Raw genomic sequence first — 19,808 nt, forward strand, 5'->3', positions numbered from 1 at the left:
AACATTTATTTAATAAAATGGTAGATGTTTTGCACAAACTCTCAATTTATTTTTTTCACAGTTTGTGTAAAATCATATGACATCATGCAATACAGAGATCCAAACTGCTTGCAAGGCTTGTCCTAACTTAAATGTATTTTCTAATTATTTTAGCCATATCTGCCAATATTGACAGGTGATAGCCTTATATGTATCATTATATGTTATCTTAACATTTTTAAATTACAAATGATTTAAAATTATTATCATTAGCAGCAGCTGTGGTAGTAGTGGTGGATGATTTACTACTAGTATTGTTTTTATTTTCAGACATCAAGACCACTTAGCAACAGAGTTAGGTAGAGAGTAGTATAACACGCACATGGGGATAGATCAGTCTGGAATCAGTGTATGACAATTAGAGATGAACGGATGTGGTTCTCTGAGAACTGTACCCAACCGAACTTCCAGATCGGGGTTATTCCGCCTTACTTGGATCCCAAATCAAGGCAAAATGTTATCATAGAGCTGTCGGATTCCCGCAGGTTTTAGATTCTATAAAAGTCTCCGGTGATTTGCGTCATTTTCACTCTGGCTGGGGAGAGTGTACTGAACGGACGTGTCCATCTCAGTACTGTGTTGTCTGACTGGCATGGGCTGGGGTATCTGAAAGGGGTGCTCTGCCTGCTGTATCAGTCCAGGGGTACTCTGTCTGTTGTATCTGAAAGGGGTGCTCGGTCCATACATCCAGAGGGCTCTGCCCCAGTGTTAATTAAATTAACCTGGTAACTTCCGGGGGCTGGTGTTTTCTATCAGTATCAGTCAAGGGCTGCTCTGTCTGCTGTATCTGAAAGGAGTGATCTGTCCATCCATCCAGAGGCTCCACCCCAGTGTAAAATTAAAATAATAAAAGCTAAGAACAAAAAGCCTAATAATATAATTATATAAAAAAAATATTTTATGTTTGTTCTGTACTCCAGTGTACTATACAAATGTTATTTTATTTTTAATAAGTACTGTGACACTGCCAGTCAGGCCACAGCATATAATTTCATACTCCTACATGTATTGTGTGACACTGTGTGTGAAGGTGGTACCACAGTAATATATTTTCATACTTATACACGTATTGTCCGACATTGTTGGTGAAATTAAGCTGCAGTGATCAATTACTATTTTGACTCATACATGTACTGTATTGCGCGACACTGTGGGTGAAGGTGGTACCTCAGTAATATATTTTCATACTCATACATGTATTGTGCAACACTGTTGGTGGTACACTTTTGGTAGAAATTGTGCTGTGTGCTGTACTCCAATTTGCTTTTGTTGATAGAAATGGAGGATGAACAATTGAGATGAGATCATGAACCAGGTACTAGTGCTGAAGCTACTGCCACTAGTCGTGACAATGCAATTCCATCTACTTCATCTGCTAAGGCCGATACCCAGTGGCATAGAGGGCATGTAAAATCAAAGTCGGTGCATGTAAAATCAAAGAAGCAATATCATTTTACAGTGCTAACTAAAAAATATCACAAGTGCAGTTAACTGCAGAGATACAAAAAATTGGCAATATGTCATTCACTACATAAAATGACAAGGAAAGGCTAAGGCCTTGGCCTTTGTTTATGACTGGTGGTTTAATCATCTCATAAAAATGATGTAGAAGAGTTAAACTTGCTAAGGCACAGAATCCACGTGTATCCATGGGTGTCATGTGTGAGCCTGACATTTCCAATATTGTACTGGAAGAAGAGGCTCTTTCCACCATTTGCATGTCCTCTGCAAGTGTTGGAAGGAGCAGCACAGTCAACATGCTGACATTGAAATTAAGGATGTCACTGTAGAAGTAAACCAGTATGAGGAGGATATTTGTGTAGCTAGCACTAATAAGTATGTTGATAATGAGGATGTTTATGATGAGGATGTTGTTTGTTTAAATAAGGCACCAGTGGAGACAGTTATTGCCCATGGTCTGAAAAATCACATTGTCATACATGGGCAAAAGACAAAAAAATCCACCTCTTATGTGTGGAATTATTTCAACCCAAATCCAGACAACAACTGCCAAGCAGTCTGCAGCCTTTTTAAAGCCATAGTAAGTATGTCAGGCTCTGGAGCCTTACCTCCTACGGGTGCTCTGTGGGTTACCATCCCGCTGGTTGGTGCAGCTGCGGCGGTAGGGAGCTGCTGGCGGCAGGTCCTTCTGGACGGATGTGCAGCTGCCAAGGGCCGGGAGCCAAGGGTCTGGAGAGCCGGGCGCTGTGGCGGGGATCGCTGTGGTAAGGCCCTCTAGTGGTGACACAGTATAATGTGTCTGAGACAGAAGCTGGCTAAAGCTGTGTGCTAACAGCTAAGTATGTCTCCTGTGCTGGGGGCAGCCATGTTGGAGACCAGAGTATTACCAATGAAGTTCCCAATCTGTGTCCAGCCAATCCTGCATGTGCTCCCCTTACAAAAGGGGGCTGGCTTAGAGGTAAAGTGCCAGTGCTTCAAGTTACCTCCTTGTGAAAGGTTCTCCAGCTCTGTGCTCCCAGGTTACTTCTGGTTCCCTGGTCCTGGTTGCTCTCATCCATCAGTCACCTAAATGCTGCTGCAGTCCTGCTGTCTAAAGTGGTCATTCCGAGTTGTTCGCTAGCTGTTTTTGTTTGCAGCGCAGCGAATTAGGCAAAGATGCTGCACTTCTGCACATGCGTATGTGGCGCAATGCACATGCGCAACATACTTTCACAACAGCCGATGGTTTTTTACACAAGGCCTAGCGAAGCTTTTCAGTCGCACTGCTGTCCGCAGAGTGATTGACAGGATGGGGGCGTTTCTGGGTGTCAACTGACCGTTTTCAGGGAGTGTTCGAAAAAACGCAGGCGTGCCTGGAAAAATGCAGGCATGGCTGGGCGAACACAGGGCGTGTTTGTGACGTCAAAACAGGAACTAAATGATCTGAAGTGATCGCAAGCGCTGAGTAGGTCTGGAGCTACTCTGAAACTGCTCAAAAATATTTTGCAGCCGCTCTGCGATCCTTTTGTTCGCACTTCTGCTAAGCTAAGATACACTCCCAAAGGGCGGCGGCTTAGCGTTTGCACGGCTGCTAAAAGCAGCTAGCAAGTGAACAACTCGGAATGAGGGCCTAAGTCCGTTGCCACTCATGGAAACGCTCACAGAGTCCCAGGTCGTAGAGTAGCTCCAGTTGCTAACGGCGGTTCCCGCAGACGTCTTCATTTCTTCAAAGTCCAAGTTCTTCAGCCTTGTCTTTCAATCACAAACCACAGTCTTCGTTTCTTCAAAGTCCAAGTTCTTCAGCCTCGTTTTTTAATCATACAACACAGTCTCAGTTCTTCTTTACCGGAGTTCTTCAGCTTCACTCTTCAAGTCATTTAACCATAGACTCTAATTCTTCCAGTTTCTTCAATTGCTCTAATATTCGTGTTCAGCCTTATTATTTATTAAAACTACAGTTATCTTCCTACGAAGTCCTCCTTTTATTTACGCCCTCCGGCCAACGTTAACACTTAGTTTGGCTTCTACCCCATGAGGAGGAATTAAATTTAGCCATCTCGTTTACTCTCCCTTCAGCTAGAACTCGGTTTTCGGAACCCCAACTTACGCCGTGCGTGACAAAGTAGAGGTAAGCACTGTATCCACCTAGGAACTTCCTACCTGTTATGTCACTTGCAGCTCATTCATCAAAAGCTTTTGACAAATTTAGAAACTTTCGCTAAGAATGTAACCAATTGTCCAAGCACCTGCAATCTCCACCACCAACACCCTCATCGTCAATTTCCTCAATTATGACCAGAAGTAGTCCTGAATCCAATTTAATAAGCATGACTGACTCCTCTCATACCTGGGATTCCTCCAAAGAATCAATGAGTGCTACGCCTACTGCTGCTGCTGCTGCTGTTGCTGCTGCTTGGAGTCAATCTTCATCCCAGATGGGGACCAGGAAGACTACTTGTAACAAAACAATTGACTGTCAAACAATCCTTTGCAAGGTGGATCAAGTATGACAGCAGTCACCCAGTTGCACAGCGGATTACTGTAGCCATAACAACTATGCTGGTATTAGATGTGCGTCCAGTATCCGCCATTAGTGCAGTGGGATTTAGACAGTTGATTGAGGTACTGTGTCCCTGATAACAAATTCTATTTAGATTTCAATTCACTAGACAAGCAATTCCAAGCCTGTAAAAGGAAATTAAAAAAAACCACGTTATTAGTGTCCTCAAAAATACCGTTGTACCCACTGTCTACTTAACCATGGATATGTGGACAAGCAGAACAGGGCAAACTAAAGACTGCATGACTGTAACAGCCCACTGGGTAGATATATTGCCTTCAGCAGCACCAACATCATCAACAGTGGAAGCATCTCACAAATGCCAGTTCATTCAGAGGCAGGCTGCTCTGTGTATCACCAGTTTCATTAAGAGGCATACCACTGAAAACCTCTTAGAAAAATTCAGGTAAATCAATGCAAAATGGATTACCCCACTTGCACTCTCCTCAGAATTTGTGATATCTAACAATGCCACCAATACTGTGAGAGCATTACATATGGATGAATACCAACACGTCCCATGTTTTGTTCACACAATTAACTTGGTGGTGCATTTTTTTTTAAATGTCAGGGGTGTGCACGAGATGCTGTCCATGGCCCAGAAAATCAGCTGAAACAAGAGGTAGTAAAAAGGTGGAATTCAACCCTCTATATGCTACAGCGGATGGAAAAGCAGTGAAAGGCCATCCAAAGCTACATATTGACCTATGATATAGGGAAAGGAGGAGGAATGCACCTTAGTCAAGTGCTGTGGAGAATAATTTCCGTGTTATGCAAGGTTCTCAAACCCTTCGAAGTTGCCACATGTGAAGGTTAGGTCAGACACTGCCAGCTTGAATCAAGTCATTCCTCTTATACTTCTTTTAGACCTAAATCGTGGGTCACAGCCAGGAGCCTGACACATGAGCTACCTGGCTGCGACCCGCGTCAGCCCCCTTTTCCACCTGAAGTCACCAGCCCGGCATATTGCCGGGTTGTTGATGTTGGTGGAGACGCGATGAGGCGGCACTTGGAGATCACATGATCTCCAAGTGCCGCCCTTCCATTCACTGTAAACGGTAACCCAGGTCGTGCAATCCGGCTCCCATTTACACTGCACAGTTTGACGGGTTGAACACGTGTTCAACACTGCAAACTACCCTAGTTGGAATGCCGGGTCACTCGACCCTGACTATTTCATCTCTCCCCTTTTACACCGAGCAGCAACACGGGTTGTGCAATAACCTGTGTTATATGCTGACGATATAAAAGGGGTATTATTAAACTCTTAGAAAAGAAGCTGAACAAATTGAAGGAGGAGCTTAAAGGAAGCAACTGCACTAAGCATGTTGGACTTTTAGATCAAGCCCTTCATTGGCTTTGCCAGGATTCAAGGGTCATCAATTTCTTGAAATCAGATCACTATATTTTGGCGACCATACTTGATCCTAGGTTTAAGTCCTATGGCCCTCATTCCGAGTTGATCGGTCGCAAGGCGAGTTTAGCAGAGTTACACACGCTAAGCCTACGCCTACTGGGAGTGTATCTTAGCTTCTTAAAATTGCGACCGATGTAATCGCAATATTGCGATTACAAACTACTGAGCAGTTTCTGAGTAACTTCAACCTTACTCTGCCTGTGCGATCAGTTCAGTGCTTGTCGTTCCTGGTTTGACGTCACAAACACACCCAGCGTTCGCCCAGACACTCCCCCGTTTCTCCAGCCACTCCTGCGTTTTTTCCGGAAACGGTAGCGTTTTCAACCACACGCCCATAAAACGCCGTGTTTCCGCCCAGTAACACCCATTTCCTGTCAATCACATTACGATCGCCAGAGCGATGAAAAAGCCGTGAGTAAAAATACTATCTTCATTGTTAAATTACTTGGCGCAGTCGCAGTGCGAATATTGCGCATGCGTACTAAGCGGATTTTCATTGCGATGCGATGAAAAATACCGAGCGAACGACTCGGAATGAGGGCCAATGTTGTATCTTTCTTTCCAACAGACCCAAATCTCAAGCTGAATAGCTGTTGGTGAGCAAATTGTCAGCTCAAAAGGAATGTGACACGGCAACATACACCCCTTCAGTTTCTCCGGCAAATGCGGCTGCCAGGAAAAAACAAAATTTTCCTAAGAGACCTACTGGTGAAGATGCAGGTCAGTCAGGAACAACTTTTGACATATGGTCTGGACTAAAGAAACTGCCTACACTTAGTGACATGTCTACCGTGACTGCATATGATAGAGTCACCATTCAAATAATGGTTGATTATTTCAGTGTTAGCATCCAAATAGGCATGTCAGGCAGTCCGTTTCAATACTGGCAGGAAAAAAAGACAATTTAGAGGCCCTTGCACAAACTGGCTTTGCTTCACTTATGTTGCCCACCCCCAGTGTGTACTCAGAAAGAGTTTTCAGTGCAGCTGGGAACCTTGTCAGTGATCAGTGTATGATGTTACTTCCACAAAATGTGGAAAAGGTGATGTTCATCAAAATGAATTACCAATTCCACAAGGAAGAACTTCACTGACAATTACGTCCACAAAATAAAGAGGCACCTGTAATGCTGGATTCCAGCGGGGACAAATTAATTTTGTGTAAAGAAGAGGATGTACACAAACAAACCAATAATTTCAGCCACAAGTGACAGTCCCTGTTGCTGAAATGATTGGTTTGTCCTGTTTAAGTATACAACTTAAGGATGGGCTGGAAGGTCCAAGGACAATTCCATCTTGCACCCTTTTTCCTTTGCATTATGCTATTTGGAGCATTGCTGACTGTTTTTTAATGCATAGTTTATTAATCTGCCATCCTATCTGCCACTGCAGTGCCACTCCCAGATGTGCCATGTTAGAAGTTTAAGGGCCACATGTTTGTGCTGCCCAGTGCGGTCACTTAGCTTAGTCATCCAGATACCGTGGTACAACCTTTAGGCCTAAAGTTGATGAAAATATTATTGTGAGCTGTGAGATGGTCAAAATTGACTGGAAATGAGTGGAAATTAATGTCATTGAGATTAATAATACTTTAGGAACAAAAACAGGCAGAAATTCTGTGATTTTTAGCTGTTTTTATGATTTTTTTTATGCAGATCCAAAACCCGCAAGGGTGGTTTTGGCAAAACCAATACAGGTCCAAAACACAAAGGAGATACAGATCCAAAACCAGAACACAAAACCCCAGAAAAAGGCTGGCGCACATCCCTAGTGACAAACAATCTACCCAAACAGATGCAAAAACAGGAGAGGGTACATTCAGATGTTCTTTCACTTTCTTGTATCCAGCAACGTCAAAGAGGAAGATCAAGTGAGACCTCCGTTGAAGTGCAGGGCCATGTCAAAGGCACCCCCTGAACTTTGGTTCAGTGTGGGAAATAAATGGCTAAAGCTTATAGATGCAAAATATGCCAACAGGTACCCCGATACAGTGAGCACACATAAAAGTAAATACATCTGCAGGCAGTGTCTTGAGCTTTTGTGTCCAGAGTGCTTCTCCAACTTTCATACTAAGGTGTCTAGTCATTATCATAAATTAATTATGTATTTTTACAAACTATTTCCTTAATATTGCCAATTTTTAGTAACTGGGCCATTCATGAAACTAGTAATGCATGATATATCACTGATGTCTCCTGGTTACAATTTCCCCACTGATAATTTTCACAATCCCCACACGGAAGTAGAAATCATGCCATTCATTAAGTTCTGAATTTTTTTTTTTAGTAACTAGTGAGCGTTACTGTATGCTATATTGAAATGCCGTACAGCACCCAAATCTCTGCACAAGCTGCCATTTGTTTACAGATGAATTCATCCATAAAAAGGCATAAAAAATGTTATTGTTTTCAATTTGGATGATTTTTTTATTTTCTGGAGAAAAAATACAGTAAGCAACATAAAAAGAACAAACTGGAACCATAGCAAGACATTTATTTTGTTTTACCTTACTTTTTTGCAAGAAAAAAAAAATTAACTGTTAAAGTACAGTTTCAAGATAATAGGGAATTTTTTATGTTGTATATGCATGTTTTCCCCTCAAGTGGGCATATGTTTAACCTCTTTAGTTTTATAGTTTTAAGAAAATATTTTTTTGTGTTTTTTAAGCCTTGATAAATAATAAAAAAATTTTTATAAAATCTTCCATTAAGTTATCAGATACAATGCATGATAGGGTAAATTATGGTGGTGATCCTAAAATGGTAGTACTGTAGAATGTACTTTTTTACTGATTCATTGAAAGCTGGACCCCAATACCACTAAAGTAGGCACAACAATTTTTCATGGGTTATTCCAAAAATCTGGAATGTTGGTGTGTTTCATGTAATAAGAAAAGTGAACAAAAGGGCATCTTTGCATGAAGGGAATATGCTTTGTAATCTCATATACTGTATTTTGCAGTATATCAATGACCTTTTATGTTGAAAAAAATTGTAGAATGTTCTTATACTGTAAAGTATTTAGATAAGTGCATATAGGAAATGAACTATACATTTACTATAGAAGCAATTTCATTAATAAAGTACATTGCAATTAGTGATGTTGTCGTATTATAAAACTTATGTTTATTGAGTTTGTGTTATTCTGTAGTTTGGAACATAGATAAATAGGAAGTTTCAAATATCCCCAGGAAGTATTTAGGTGGTACAGCATAGTTTCCATTTAAATGTACATCCCTTATGATGTCCTGTATGCAGGAAAAGGCAATTGCCTGAAAGAAGTTGGAAAACATAGCATTTTGTCTATGCTTGCATGTATGTTACATGAAGATATGTAGCTGGCACCAAACACAGGAGGAGCAAGCAATCAGCTGTGACTGCACATAAAAAGACATCAAATATCAAATATCATATTTTATCTGTTTTCATTTAAAATTGATATTTCTATAATATCTCGGAACCTCCTAAATTTTAGGAATATACCTGAAGATTGTATGCAGCTCTGATGTTATTTGATAGTCACTAAGAGTTATGGTTTGGGAGAAATGAGGTATGAAACCAATAATTCACCAATAGGCAGTCTTGCTTATATTCATATTGTAACTTAAATAATGTATATTAATGTGAACATACCATATTTCACGTGGCTAGTGCACAAGGGAAATCAGATACAGTTATTTGTACTAAAATTAAAAGTTACATAGGCAATCCTGGTTTATTAAAAAAGCTGGCCAGTCACCAGGGACTTGGGCATAACATCACTTAGGGGCAGGACAGTTGACAAAATTATAGGAGCCTTTGTTCTTTTTCAGATTTAGGGCATTAATTCTAAGTTGAAGCTCTCCCCGGCCATCTAATAAGCTGAGTGTAATTCTGGGTAATGTTCTTTCTTTCTATTTTGAAATAACAATGCATGTTTATCTATGTAAATTTGTAACTCTTTCTTATTATCTAATTTCTGTAACTAAGCATTTTACTTTCTTTTGTAAATAGTGTTCATTTATTAGTCTGTTTTAATATATGCTCCAGAGCCCAGTCTTTGAGGCAGCTGTTAGATTGCTAAGGTTACGCTATAACTATCATTTCTTGCTAGAAGCAGGGGGAGACAAGCTAACTGCACAGTACAGTAGTTTGAGTTGCTGAGTCTGCACAATTGTGAAAGAGTGTTAGGGGACCTGTAGCCTCTTTATTTACCATGGGTGGTGGTAGTAGAGTGTTGTATGGTATAACAGGCAGTCTGATAGAATTTGTCATTGTTTTATATTTGGCTCTGCACTTCATACATCAGTACTTGGGGATCTGTGCATTGCCTGTCCTGATACTAGTGTAGTACCATGCAGGATGATCAAATTACTGGCTTTGATCACAGTGCAAACTCCAGGATACCTACTGAGTTCCCTGGCAGTTACGTTTAAACATACATGTTATATGCAGTATAAATTGTACTTACTCCTGGTGGCTGATCTTTAGCAAATAGGCCAATAGGTCTCCGTCCCATTTCATGTCGGAAAGTTTTATGCTCAGTTTCCCCTATACCAAAGACATAATCTGAGGGAAGTCGGGTGGAAATCTGAAGAAACATATCTTCGAATGTCATTCCAGGTAAATAGGAATCCCAGCTAAAGAAAAAAATATATAACAAGTTGTTTCACTAATAATAAAATTTAGATCCACAGTTATGATGTAATATTGTAGTTCTGCTAATGAGTGAGGGCTTTATTTGTAGTTTCTTGGGCGTAAATGTATGGAGATGAGAATACTGGAGGGTGACAGAAATGTAATTGCCCTCTGGATGCTACAGTACTTTGATAATCTATTTTACTGAGAGAGTTCCAAGTGCCAAGATTGTTTTTGAATATTATTGAGCCAAAAATAAAAAGTACCTTACCATTTTATTGAATTAGAACAAATATTCAACAGATCCACATTTACCAGGCTACATATAGTATTTGATTATACAGTATTTTAACAACTTTATAGTTGTTAATTGTTGTCAATTCTTGCTTTCATTATTGCTGCATATTAGTAGTATACTTACCAACTGCAGATAATAGTATTGTATTTCCCATCTGTCCTAACAGACAGAACTTATTAAATTTGTACAGTCAATAACTGTAGATATTTACTCAAATGCTTTGGGATTTACTGTAGGAGAACCAAGCTTTGCGTCACTACATCTACAGGGGCATTTATTCTATATATTTGTTTTTGTAAAGGCATACCTCCTGACTGTCCCGATTTGAAGTGCCTGTCCCAAAATGGGGACAGTAATCCTTATTTGAGGTGGTGTGTGGGGAGATTTTGAAGGTATTCCCCTGTGATCAATATTTTTTCCCCAAATAACTACTATGGGCATGGACAGTCCCACTATTACGCAGCCAAGCACCCAGTGTGTCCAGCCATGACTCCTGATTCCGGACTCATAAAAGTTAGGAATTATGTAAATTTTTCTCCAAAATATTACAAAATAAACAGTTTAGGAACACCACACATGAGATTACACCGGAGCCAGAAAAAAAGTGTTAATGACAAAAACAAATAATAAAGATATAGAGCTATATCTACCAACTGGTGAAGAGACATTTTGTCGGCATAACCACCGGCAATAGGCTCTACGACCATTTTTTGCCATTTATACCCTTACACTACTTTGCACACTTTACCACAATCCGCACAGACTTTATGTGGTAAATGTGCTGCTGTATTTAAAGGGGCAATAATATAAAATACAAAACTAGAAATGTTTATTATTAAATATAAATTGCCATTTAAATCCAAAAAACAAGCAGCCAAAGTCATAACTGCTTTGAATAGTAAATTTACAACTCTGACTACAGAAGCTTTACTGTATTTATAAACAGATTAACTGTGGTATCCTGTTAGCTGCAGTGAGTTACCATAACTAAAGGATTCCACCGGGGCTATCTAATTAGCCCCGTAAACTGGCATTTATCGGGCATTATGCTTTGCATGCCAGAATTCCCGATAAGCAGCCCCAGGAGACCCACTATCAGACACAAACACATGAGTCTGTGATGTTATCACCAATCTCATGTGTTATCGACCAATAATGGGTGATTTACTGTACCACACAGTAAACATGGGCTGTAATTGTATCTGACTAAAAAGCCCATTATTACCATGAGGTAAATCACCTCATTATTACCATGAGGTAAATCGGGGTCATTCCGAGTTGATCGCACGCTGCCGATTTTTGGTGCGTTGCGATCAGGTCTCTACTGCACATGCACCGCAATGCGCACGCGTGTTGTACGGGTACAATGCGGATCGTTGCTGAGCTACAGATATAACGAAGAATCCATATGCACAGCCGATCGCAAGAAGATCGACAGGAAGTGGGAGTTTCTGGGTGGCAACTGACCGTCTTCTGGGAGTGTTTGGAAAAACGCAGGCGTGGCCGGGTGCTTGCTGGGCGCTTGCTGGGTGGGTATCTGACGTCATTACTGAGTCACTTGTCGCAGCAATCATTGCACAGAATAAGTGACTACAGGGCTGGTCTTGTTCTGCACAAAAAGTGTTTGCAGCCGCTCTGCTGCACAGACGTTCGCACTTCTACAAAGCGAAAATACTCTCCTCCGTGGGCGGCGACTATGCTTTTGCACAGCTGCTAAAAGTAGCTAGCGAGCGATCAACTCGGAATGAGGCCCTAATAGGATACCGCGCTAAGTATAGGCTTTCATTCGAACTGGAGACTGAAAGAAGAACACTGCTGAAGTGGGAGATAAAGCTGAAAATCTCCAGGACAGTAAGTATTGATGAATAGCAGCAATACAAAATGCAAAAAGCAGCAATACAAAATAAGAGATACCACTTCTTTATTTTTATTATCAGTTATTTATATAGCGCACACATATTCCGCAGCGCTTTACAGAGAATTTGCATCAGTCCCTGCCCCAGTGGAGCACACACATTCATGCTAGGGTTCTTTTTTTTCCTTAGGAAGCAATTAACCTACCAGTATACTTTTGGATTGGGGGAAGAAACCGGAGTACCTGGAGGAAACGCACGCAAGCATGGGGAGAATATACAAACTCCACACAATTAGCGCCATGGTGGGAATTGAACCCATGACCTCAGTGCTGTGAGTCAGTAATGCTAACCATTACACCATCCGTGCTGCCCGTGCTGCTTGCAGAGGCTCATGATAAATAGACGGGAAGCAGTTAGTTTCCCAGCTGTCAGGATCCCGGCGGTCAGGATACCGACGCTGGAATCCCGACAGCCAAAGGAACCCAGCTGTTGGAATCCCAACCAGGGTCCGGAATCCCCACTCGGGGGGGTGGTCCACTCTACCCCTAAGGAGGAATAAATTGGTGTGGCGGGCATGAAGCGTGACAACTGCAGCGAGCCCACGAGGGGACACGCTGCATTAACCATCATGATCCCACCTGTCGGGATTCCGGTGTTGGACTTATGACCGCCAGGATCCCGTCATGTTGGGATCCCATAATGATTCTAAATAAACGCCATAATTGGTGCATTACAGGTTTAGTAGATTTGAGGCTGTGACTATAGTGATGGCTTAGGGGGAGAAGAGTCCACTTAAAGGTTCCCTCCATTTATCACCATTACTTACAGTATCATTGTATAAGCACTCTGTACATAAAATGCAATACTGAGGATAAAGGTTGTCTTTCCCTTAAGAGCTTAAAAGCAAGGACCAAAAAACAATGCACTAAAGCCCCCTCATGCCTTGGAAAAATTCCAAAACAGATGCAAATATAAAGGTGGAATAAATAGTAATATGGGACTTTCTATCTGCTTGTTCTTTCCAGTTTTGCTGACAAGAAAAAAAAAAAGAGTGATATAGTTTGCTACTTCAATCTGTTTTATACCACAGACGTAAATGTTGTTCATAACCTGCATATGATTCATCTGCTTAGACTCTGCTAAAAAGACTATTTCTTAAAGTATATCAGCTTTAAGCATTTCCATCAACATCTCTAATCCGAGTGTCTCAAACATTCCAGACTCAAAGGACAGATGATACAAGCAATAATCCCCCTGGACGGAAGTCTAATTTCTTTTTGTTCTGAATTTGATTAGAAGAGAGAGCCTGACATTTTACAGAGGAATCAATTGCTTTCAAAGCACAAATGAGTTTCTGAGGAAGTGCTTGAAGATATTCCCTCTGGCTCGCTAATGGTCCCCTAAAATAACAGACCTCTCCAAAAAGTAGTTGCTTAATTAATTTACTTAACAAAATACGTTTACCTGACTGTGAGTATTTTGATTTCTAACCTCCAAAAATATTTGACCATACAACAGTGTCATTCATACTATGTAATGTTCAGTACTGCAATGTATTACATTCAACAATAAACCTTTAATACATTTGGAATTTTTTTGTCACATATTCCAAGATCATAAACACTTACCATTACATATTACATCCTGCACATTAATGGGTTAACGGTCATTAACCAATATCCATCTATTACATTATTTTTCACCTGAAACCCATCCCATGATTACAACCACTGTGATTCTTTCTCTGGTACTAGTGATGTTAGGAGATACAGGGTAAAGTTGAAAGTGAGCACCTTTTCTTTTTTGTTACTGCATAATATATACAGATTCGTAGTGTACATGTTCATACAATACCTTACACTTCCATGCATATGCAGATTCACTCACATTTTGTGGTTATGACTCCTTACACTTAGGGGTCTATTCATGAAGCAGTGAAAAGTGTGGAGAAGTGATCCGGTGGAGAAGTTGCCCATGACAACCAATCAGCATTGAAATAACATTTATAATTTGCATACTATACAACTGTACGGCACAGCTGATTGGTTGCCATGGGCAACTTCTCCACAAGCTCACTTCTCCACTCTTTTCACTGCTTCATGAATAGACCCCTTTGAGAGGTGAAAATAGGGTGTAGGGGACATCAAGGATATAATCGGTGCTGTAATAGGAAGATTCAGGTATATTGGTGTCTCCCACATTACTATACACAGTAAATCAGGATATCTGTGATCACCACTTTTGTTTACACTCTAAGCAATGGGACAGATTTATTAAGCCTGGTGAAGTGATAAAGTGTAAGGTGATAAAGTACCAACCAATCAGCTGCTAACTTCCATGTTACAGGCTAGGTTTGAAAAATGAGAGTTATGAGCTGATTGGTTGGTGCTTTATCACCTTACACTTTATCACTTCACCAGGCTAAATAAATCTGGGGGAGATGTACTAAGCCTGAGAAGTGATTAATATCACAGTGATAAAGCACCAGCCAATCGGCTCCTAACTGCCATGTTACAGGCTGTGCTTGAAAAATAACAGTTAGGAGCCGATTGGCTGGTGCTTTATCACTGTGATATTTATCACTTTTCAGGCTTAGTACATCTGGCCCTCTGTCCCAATGTGTCAATTGTGAGTAACCTTGTTTCTAATTAATCATCTCTCCACTTAAGGCAGGAGTGTATTAAGAGAGGAGGGAGTTTCCATTTGGATATTGCCCATGCGCCATTTTCATGATGGTTTGTAAAGTGATGCCAATGCAGACTCCGGAGAGGTAAGCATTGAAGAACATGGGTGCAGGGTGTGCGGTGTGTGGTCACCCCACACACCCTGCACCCATTATAATTATGACACTGACTTAAGGACATGTTTACACAAATGCAGCTAATGCAAACCACAGCAAAGACGCATATGTACCTGCCCGAAGATATACACCTTGCAGATGCTCGACTACTCATTATGATAATGCTTGGCAGCCACTTCTGGTTGGATGACTGTTTCTTGATCCTTCCCACCTGAAACTATATTATTTATTGCTGTGGCTGCTGCAGTCTTCTTGCATAGGTTAATAGATATTTATTAGTGCAGTACGGATGGTGTAATGGTTAGCATTACTGCCTCACAGCACTGAGGTCATGGGTTCGATTCCCACCATGGCCTTAACTGTGTGGAGTTTGTATATTCTCCCCGTACTTGCGTGGGTTTCCTCCCACAATCCAAAAATATATTTGTAGGTTAATTGGATCCCAACAAAAATTAACCCTAGCGTTAATGTGTCTGCATGTACGTGTGACAGGGAATATAGCTTGTAAGCTCCACTGCGGCAGGGACTGATGTGAATGGGCAAATATTCTCTGTACAGCAATGAGGAATATGTGTGTGCTATATAAATAACTGGTAATAATTAGAGATGAGCGGGTTTGGATCCCTGAGTACCGAACCTGTTTTTCCCGACTGACTCGGAAACCAGAATGAGGCAAAACGTCATCATCCCGCTGTCAGATTCCATATAAGGAACCGCGTGTCCCCGCCATTTTCACTTTGGCATTGGAAAGTTTAGAGAGAGCATGTTTCTCCGTTCTCTCAGTGTCCTCAGTGTCCGTGTTTTGAACTGCATCTGTGCAGTCACAGTGGTTGTGTCCTCTTGCTGCTATATGTCCATTTCTGCTGTATAGGGTGCTGTGTTGTGCTGCATCAGTTCAGTGGTGGTGTATTGTGCTGCATCAGTCCAGCCATCAGTCATTCCAGTGACCAGTCACAGTGGTATCCTCTGCTGCCATATGTCCAGTGCTGCTGTATAATTATAACAACAACAAGTCCCTTACAGTGTTGCTGTGTTGTCCTGCATCAGACCAGTGGTAGTGTCCTGTGCATCAGCCATCAGTCAGTCCAGTGACCAGTCACAGTGGTATCCTCTGCTGCCATATGTCCAGTGCTCCTGTGCCGCATATTGTTATATAACTCCAGAAAAATAATGGAGAGCAAAAATTAGGAGGATAAAATAGGGAAAGATCAAGAACAACTTCCTCCTAGTGCTGAAGTTGCTGTCACTAGTGATGACATAGATGATAAAATGCCATCCACGTTGTCTGCCAAGGCCGATGCCCAATGTGATAGTAGAGGGCATGTAAAATCCAAAAAGCCAAAGTTCAGTAAAAAGACCCAAAAAAAGAAATTTGAATGGTCTGAGGAGAAACGTAAACTTGCCAATATGCCATTTACAACACAGAGTGGCAAGGAACGGCTAAGGCCCTGGCCTATGTTCATGACTAGTGGTTCAGCTTCACATGACGATGGAAGCCCTCATCCTTCTGATAGATAAATGTAAAGAGTTAAGCTGGAAAAAGCACAGCAAAGAATTGTGCGTTCTGAGATGGTATCACAAATCCCCAAGGATAGACCAAGTGTGTCTGTGGTTGCGATGCCTGACCTTCCCAACACTGGATGGGAAGAGGTGGCTCCTTCCACCATTTGCATGCCCCTTGCAAGTGCTGGAAAGAGCACCCACAGTCCAGTTTCTGATATTCAAAATGGAAATGTCACTTCTGAAGTACACCAGGATGAGGATATGGGTGTTGCTGGCGCTGAGGAGGAAGTTGACGGTGAGGATTCTGATGGTGATGTGGTTTGTTTTATTGAGGCACTGGGGGAGACACCTGTTGTCCATGGGATGAAGTAGCCCATTGTGATGCCTGGACAAAATACCAAAAAAGCCACCTCTTCGGTGTGGAATTATTTCTCCACAAATCTGGACAACAGGTGTCAAGCCGTGTGTTGCATCTGTCAATCTGTAATAAGTAGGGTTAAAGATGTTAACCACCTAGGAACATCCTCCCTTATATGTCACCTGCAGCGCATTCATCAGAAGTCAGTGTCAAGTTGTAAAACTTTGGGTAAGAGCGTAAGCAGTCCACTGACACCTAAATTCCTTCTTCCTTTTGTACCCAAGCTCCTGCAAGCCACACCACCAACTCCCTCATCATCAACTTCCTCCTCAGTCAGGAACATCAGTAGTCCTGTAGGCCATGTCACTGACAAGACTGAGGAGTCCTCTCCTAACCGAGATTCCTCCGGAGGATCCTTGAGTGGTACGGCTACTGCTGCTGTTGCTGCCACTACTCTTGTTGCTGCTGGGAGTCGATCATCATCCCAGAGGGGAAGTCAGAAGACCACTTGTACTACTTCAACTAAGTAATTGACTGTCCAACAGTTCTTTGTGAGGAAGATAAAATATGACAACAGTCATCCTGTTGCAAAGCGGATAACTGAGGCCTTGACAGCTATGTTGGTGTTAGATTTGGTATCCGCCATTATTTCAGTGGGACTTAGAGAAATGTTTGAGGTAGTGTGTACCCGGTACCAAATCCCATCTAGGTTTCACTTCACCAGGCAGGCAATACACAGAATGTACAGAAACATCAGAACAAGTGTCGTCACTGTTAAAAAAAATGCAGTTGTACCCACTGTCCACTTAACCACGGACATTTGGACAAGTGGATCAGGGCAGAATAAGGACTATATGACTGTGACATCCCACTGGGTAGATGTATTGCCTCCAGCAGCAACAACAGCAGCACCACCAGTAGCAGCATCTCGCAAATCCAATCTCATTTCTAGGAAGGCTACACTGTGTATCACCGCTTTCCGTAAGAGGCACACCGCTGACAACTTCTTATGGAAACTGAGGAACATCATCGTGCATTGGCTTACCCCACTTAGACTCTCCTGGGGATTTGTGATATCGGACAATGCCACCAATATTGAGCATGCATTACAACTGGGCAAATTCCAGCACGTCCCATGTTTTGCACAAACAATTCATTTGGTGGTGCAGAATATTTTGTAAAATGACAGGGGTGTACAGGAGATGCTGTCGGTGGCCCGAAAAATTGCGGGCCACTTTCGACATTCTGCCACTGCGTGCCGAAGACTGGAGCACCAGCAAATACTCCTGAACCTGCCCTGCCATCAAGTGAAGCAAGAGGTGGTAACAAGGTGGAATTCAACATTATATGCATCAGAGGATGGAGGAGCAGCAAAAGGCCATTAAAGCCGATACATCCACCTACGATATAGGCAAAGGAGGAAAGGGAATGCACCTGACTCAAGCGCAGTTGAGAATGATTTCTGTCTTGTGCAAGGTTTTCCAACCCTTTGAACTTGCCACACGTGAAGTCAGTTCACACACCAGCTTGAGTCAGGTCATTATCCTCATCAGGCTTTTACAGAAGCAGCTGGAGAAATTAAAGGAGGAGATAAGATGGAGTGATTCCTCTAAATATGTGGGACTTGTGGATGGAGCCCTTCATTCACTTTGCCAGCATTCAAGGGTGGTCAATCTGTTGAAATCAGAGCACTACATTTTGGCCACTGTGCTCGATCCTAGGTTTAAAGCCTACTTTGTATCTCTCTTTCCAGCACACACAAGTGTGCAGAGGTGCAAATGTCAACTCAAGTTTAATGTGGCCCATCAACAGCTCCTCCTTCAATTTCTCCCACCACTAGGGCTGCAAGGAAAAGGATAAGATTTCCTAGGCTACCCGCTTGCGGTGATGCAGGGTAGTCAGGAGCGAAAGCTGACATCTGGTCCGGACTGAAGGACCTGCCAATGATTACTGACATGTCTACTGTCACTGCATATGATTCTGTCACCATTGAAAGAATGGTGGAGGATTATATGAGTGACAGCATCCAAGTAGGCATGTCAGTATGTATACTGGCAGGAAAAAGAGGCAATTTGGATGCCCTTGCACAAACTGGCTTTATTTTACCTAAGTTGCTCCCCCTCCAGTGTGTACTCCAAGAGTGTACAGTGCAACCGGAAACTGTGTCAGCGATCGGCGTAGGAGGTTACTTCCACAAAATGTGGAGAAGATGATGTTCATCAAAATTAATTATAAATTCCTCCAGGAAGACCTTTAACAGCAATTGTCTCCGGAAAAGTACACAGGGACCTGTGATGGTGGATTCCAGTGGGGATGAATTAATACTCTGTGTGAGGAGGATGTACACAGTGAAAGGGGTGAGGAATCAGAGGATGAGGATGAGGTCGACATTTTGCTTCTGTAGAGCCAGTTTGTGCAAGGAGAGATTTATTGCTTCTTTTTTGGTGGGGGCCCAAACAAACCAGTCATTTCAGCCACAGTCGTGTGGAAGACCCTGTCGCTGAAATGATTGGTTTGTTAAAGTTTGCATGTCCTGTTTATACAACATAGGGGTGGGTAACAGGGCCCAAAGACAATTCCATCTGGCACCTCTTTTTCTTCTTTGCTTCATGTGCTGTTTGGGGACTATTTTTTTAAAGTGCCATCCTGTCTGACACATCGGTATATGTCCAGTGGTACTGCCATATAAATCCAGTGATACTGCCGTATATGTCCAGTGGTACTGCTATATAATTCCAGTGATATTTCCATATAGTTTCAGTGATATTGTTGGATAATTCCAGTGGGAATTGTTTGTGTTGCTTGGCTTAGTCATACAGCTACCTCATTGCACCTCTTCTACATCTTTGCATGAGGTGCTGTTTGGGGCCTTTTTATATATATCTGGCCTCCTGTCTGCCATTGCAGTTCCACTACTAGATG

General features: G+C 41.9%; 1 protein-coding gene across 1 annotated transcript in view; it reads right to left on the reverse strand.

Moving 5' to 3' along the window:
• LOC134909378 (maltase-glucoamylase-like) overlaps positions 1–19,808 on the reverse strand; it is a 395,541-nt gene that overhangs the window by 262,173 nt on the left and 113,560 nt on the right. The window contains exon 27 of the mRNA XM_063916182.1: positions 9,905–10,073. Coding sequence (XP_063772252.1) covers positions 9,905–10,073 — 169 coding nt within the window. The remainder of the gene's footprint in view (positions 1–9,904; positions 10,074–19,808) is intronic.

This window comes from Pseudophryne corroboree, chromosome 4 (assembly GCF_028390025.1).
Source record: "Pseudophryne corroboree isolate aPseCor3 chromosome 4, aPseCor3.hap2, whole genome shotgun sequence".
In the NCBI taxonomy this organism is placed as follows: domain Eukaryota; kingdom Metazoa; phylum Chordata; class Amphibia; order Anura; family Myobatrachidae; genus Pseudophryne; species Pseudophryne corroboree.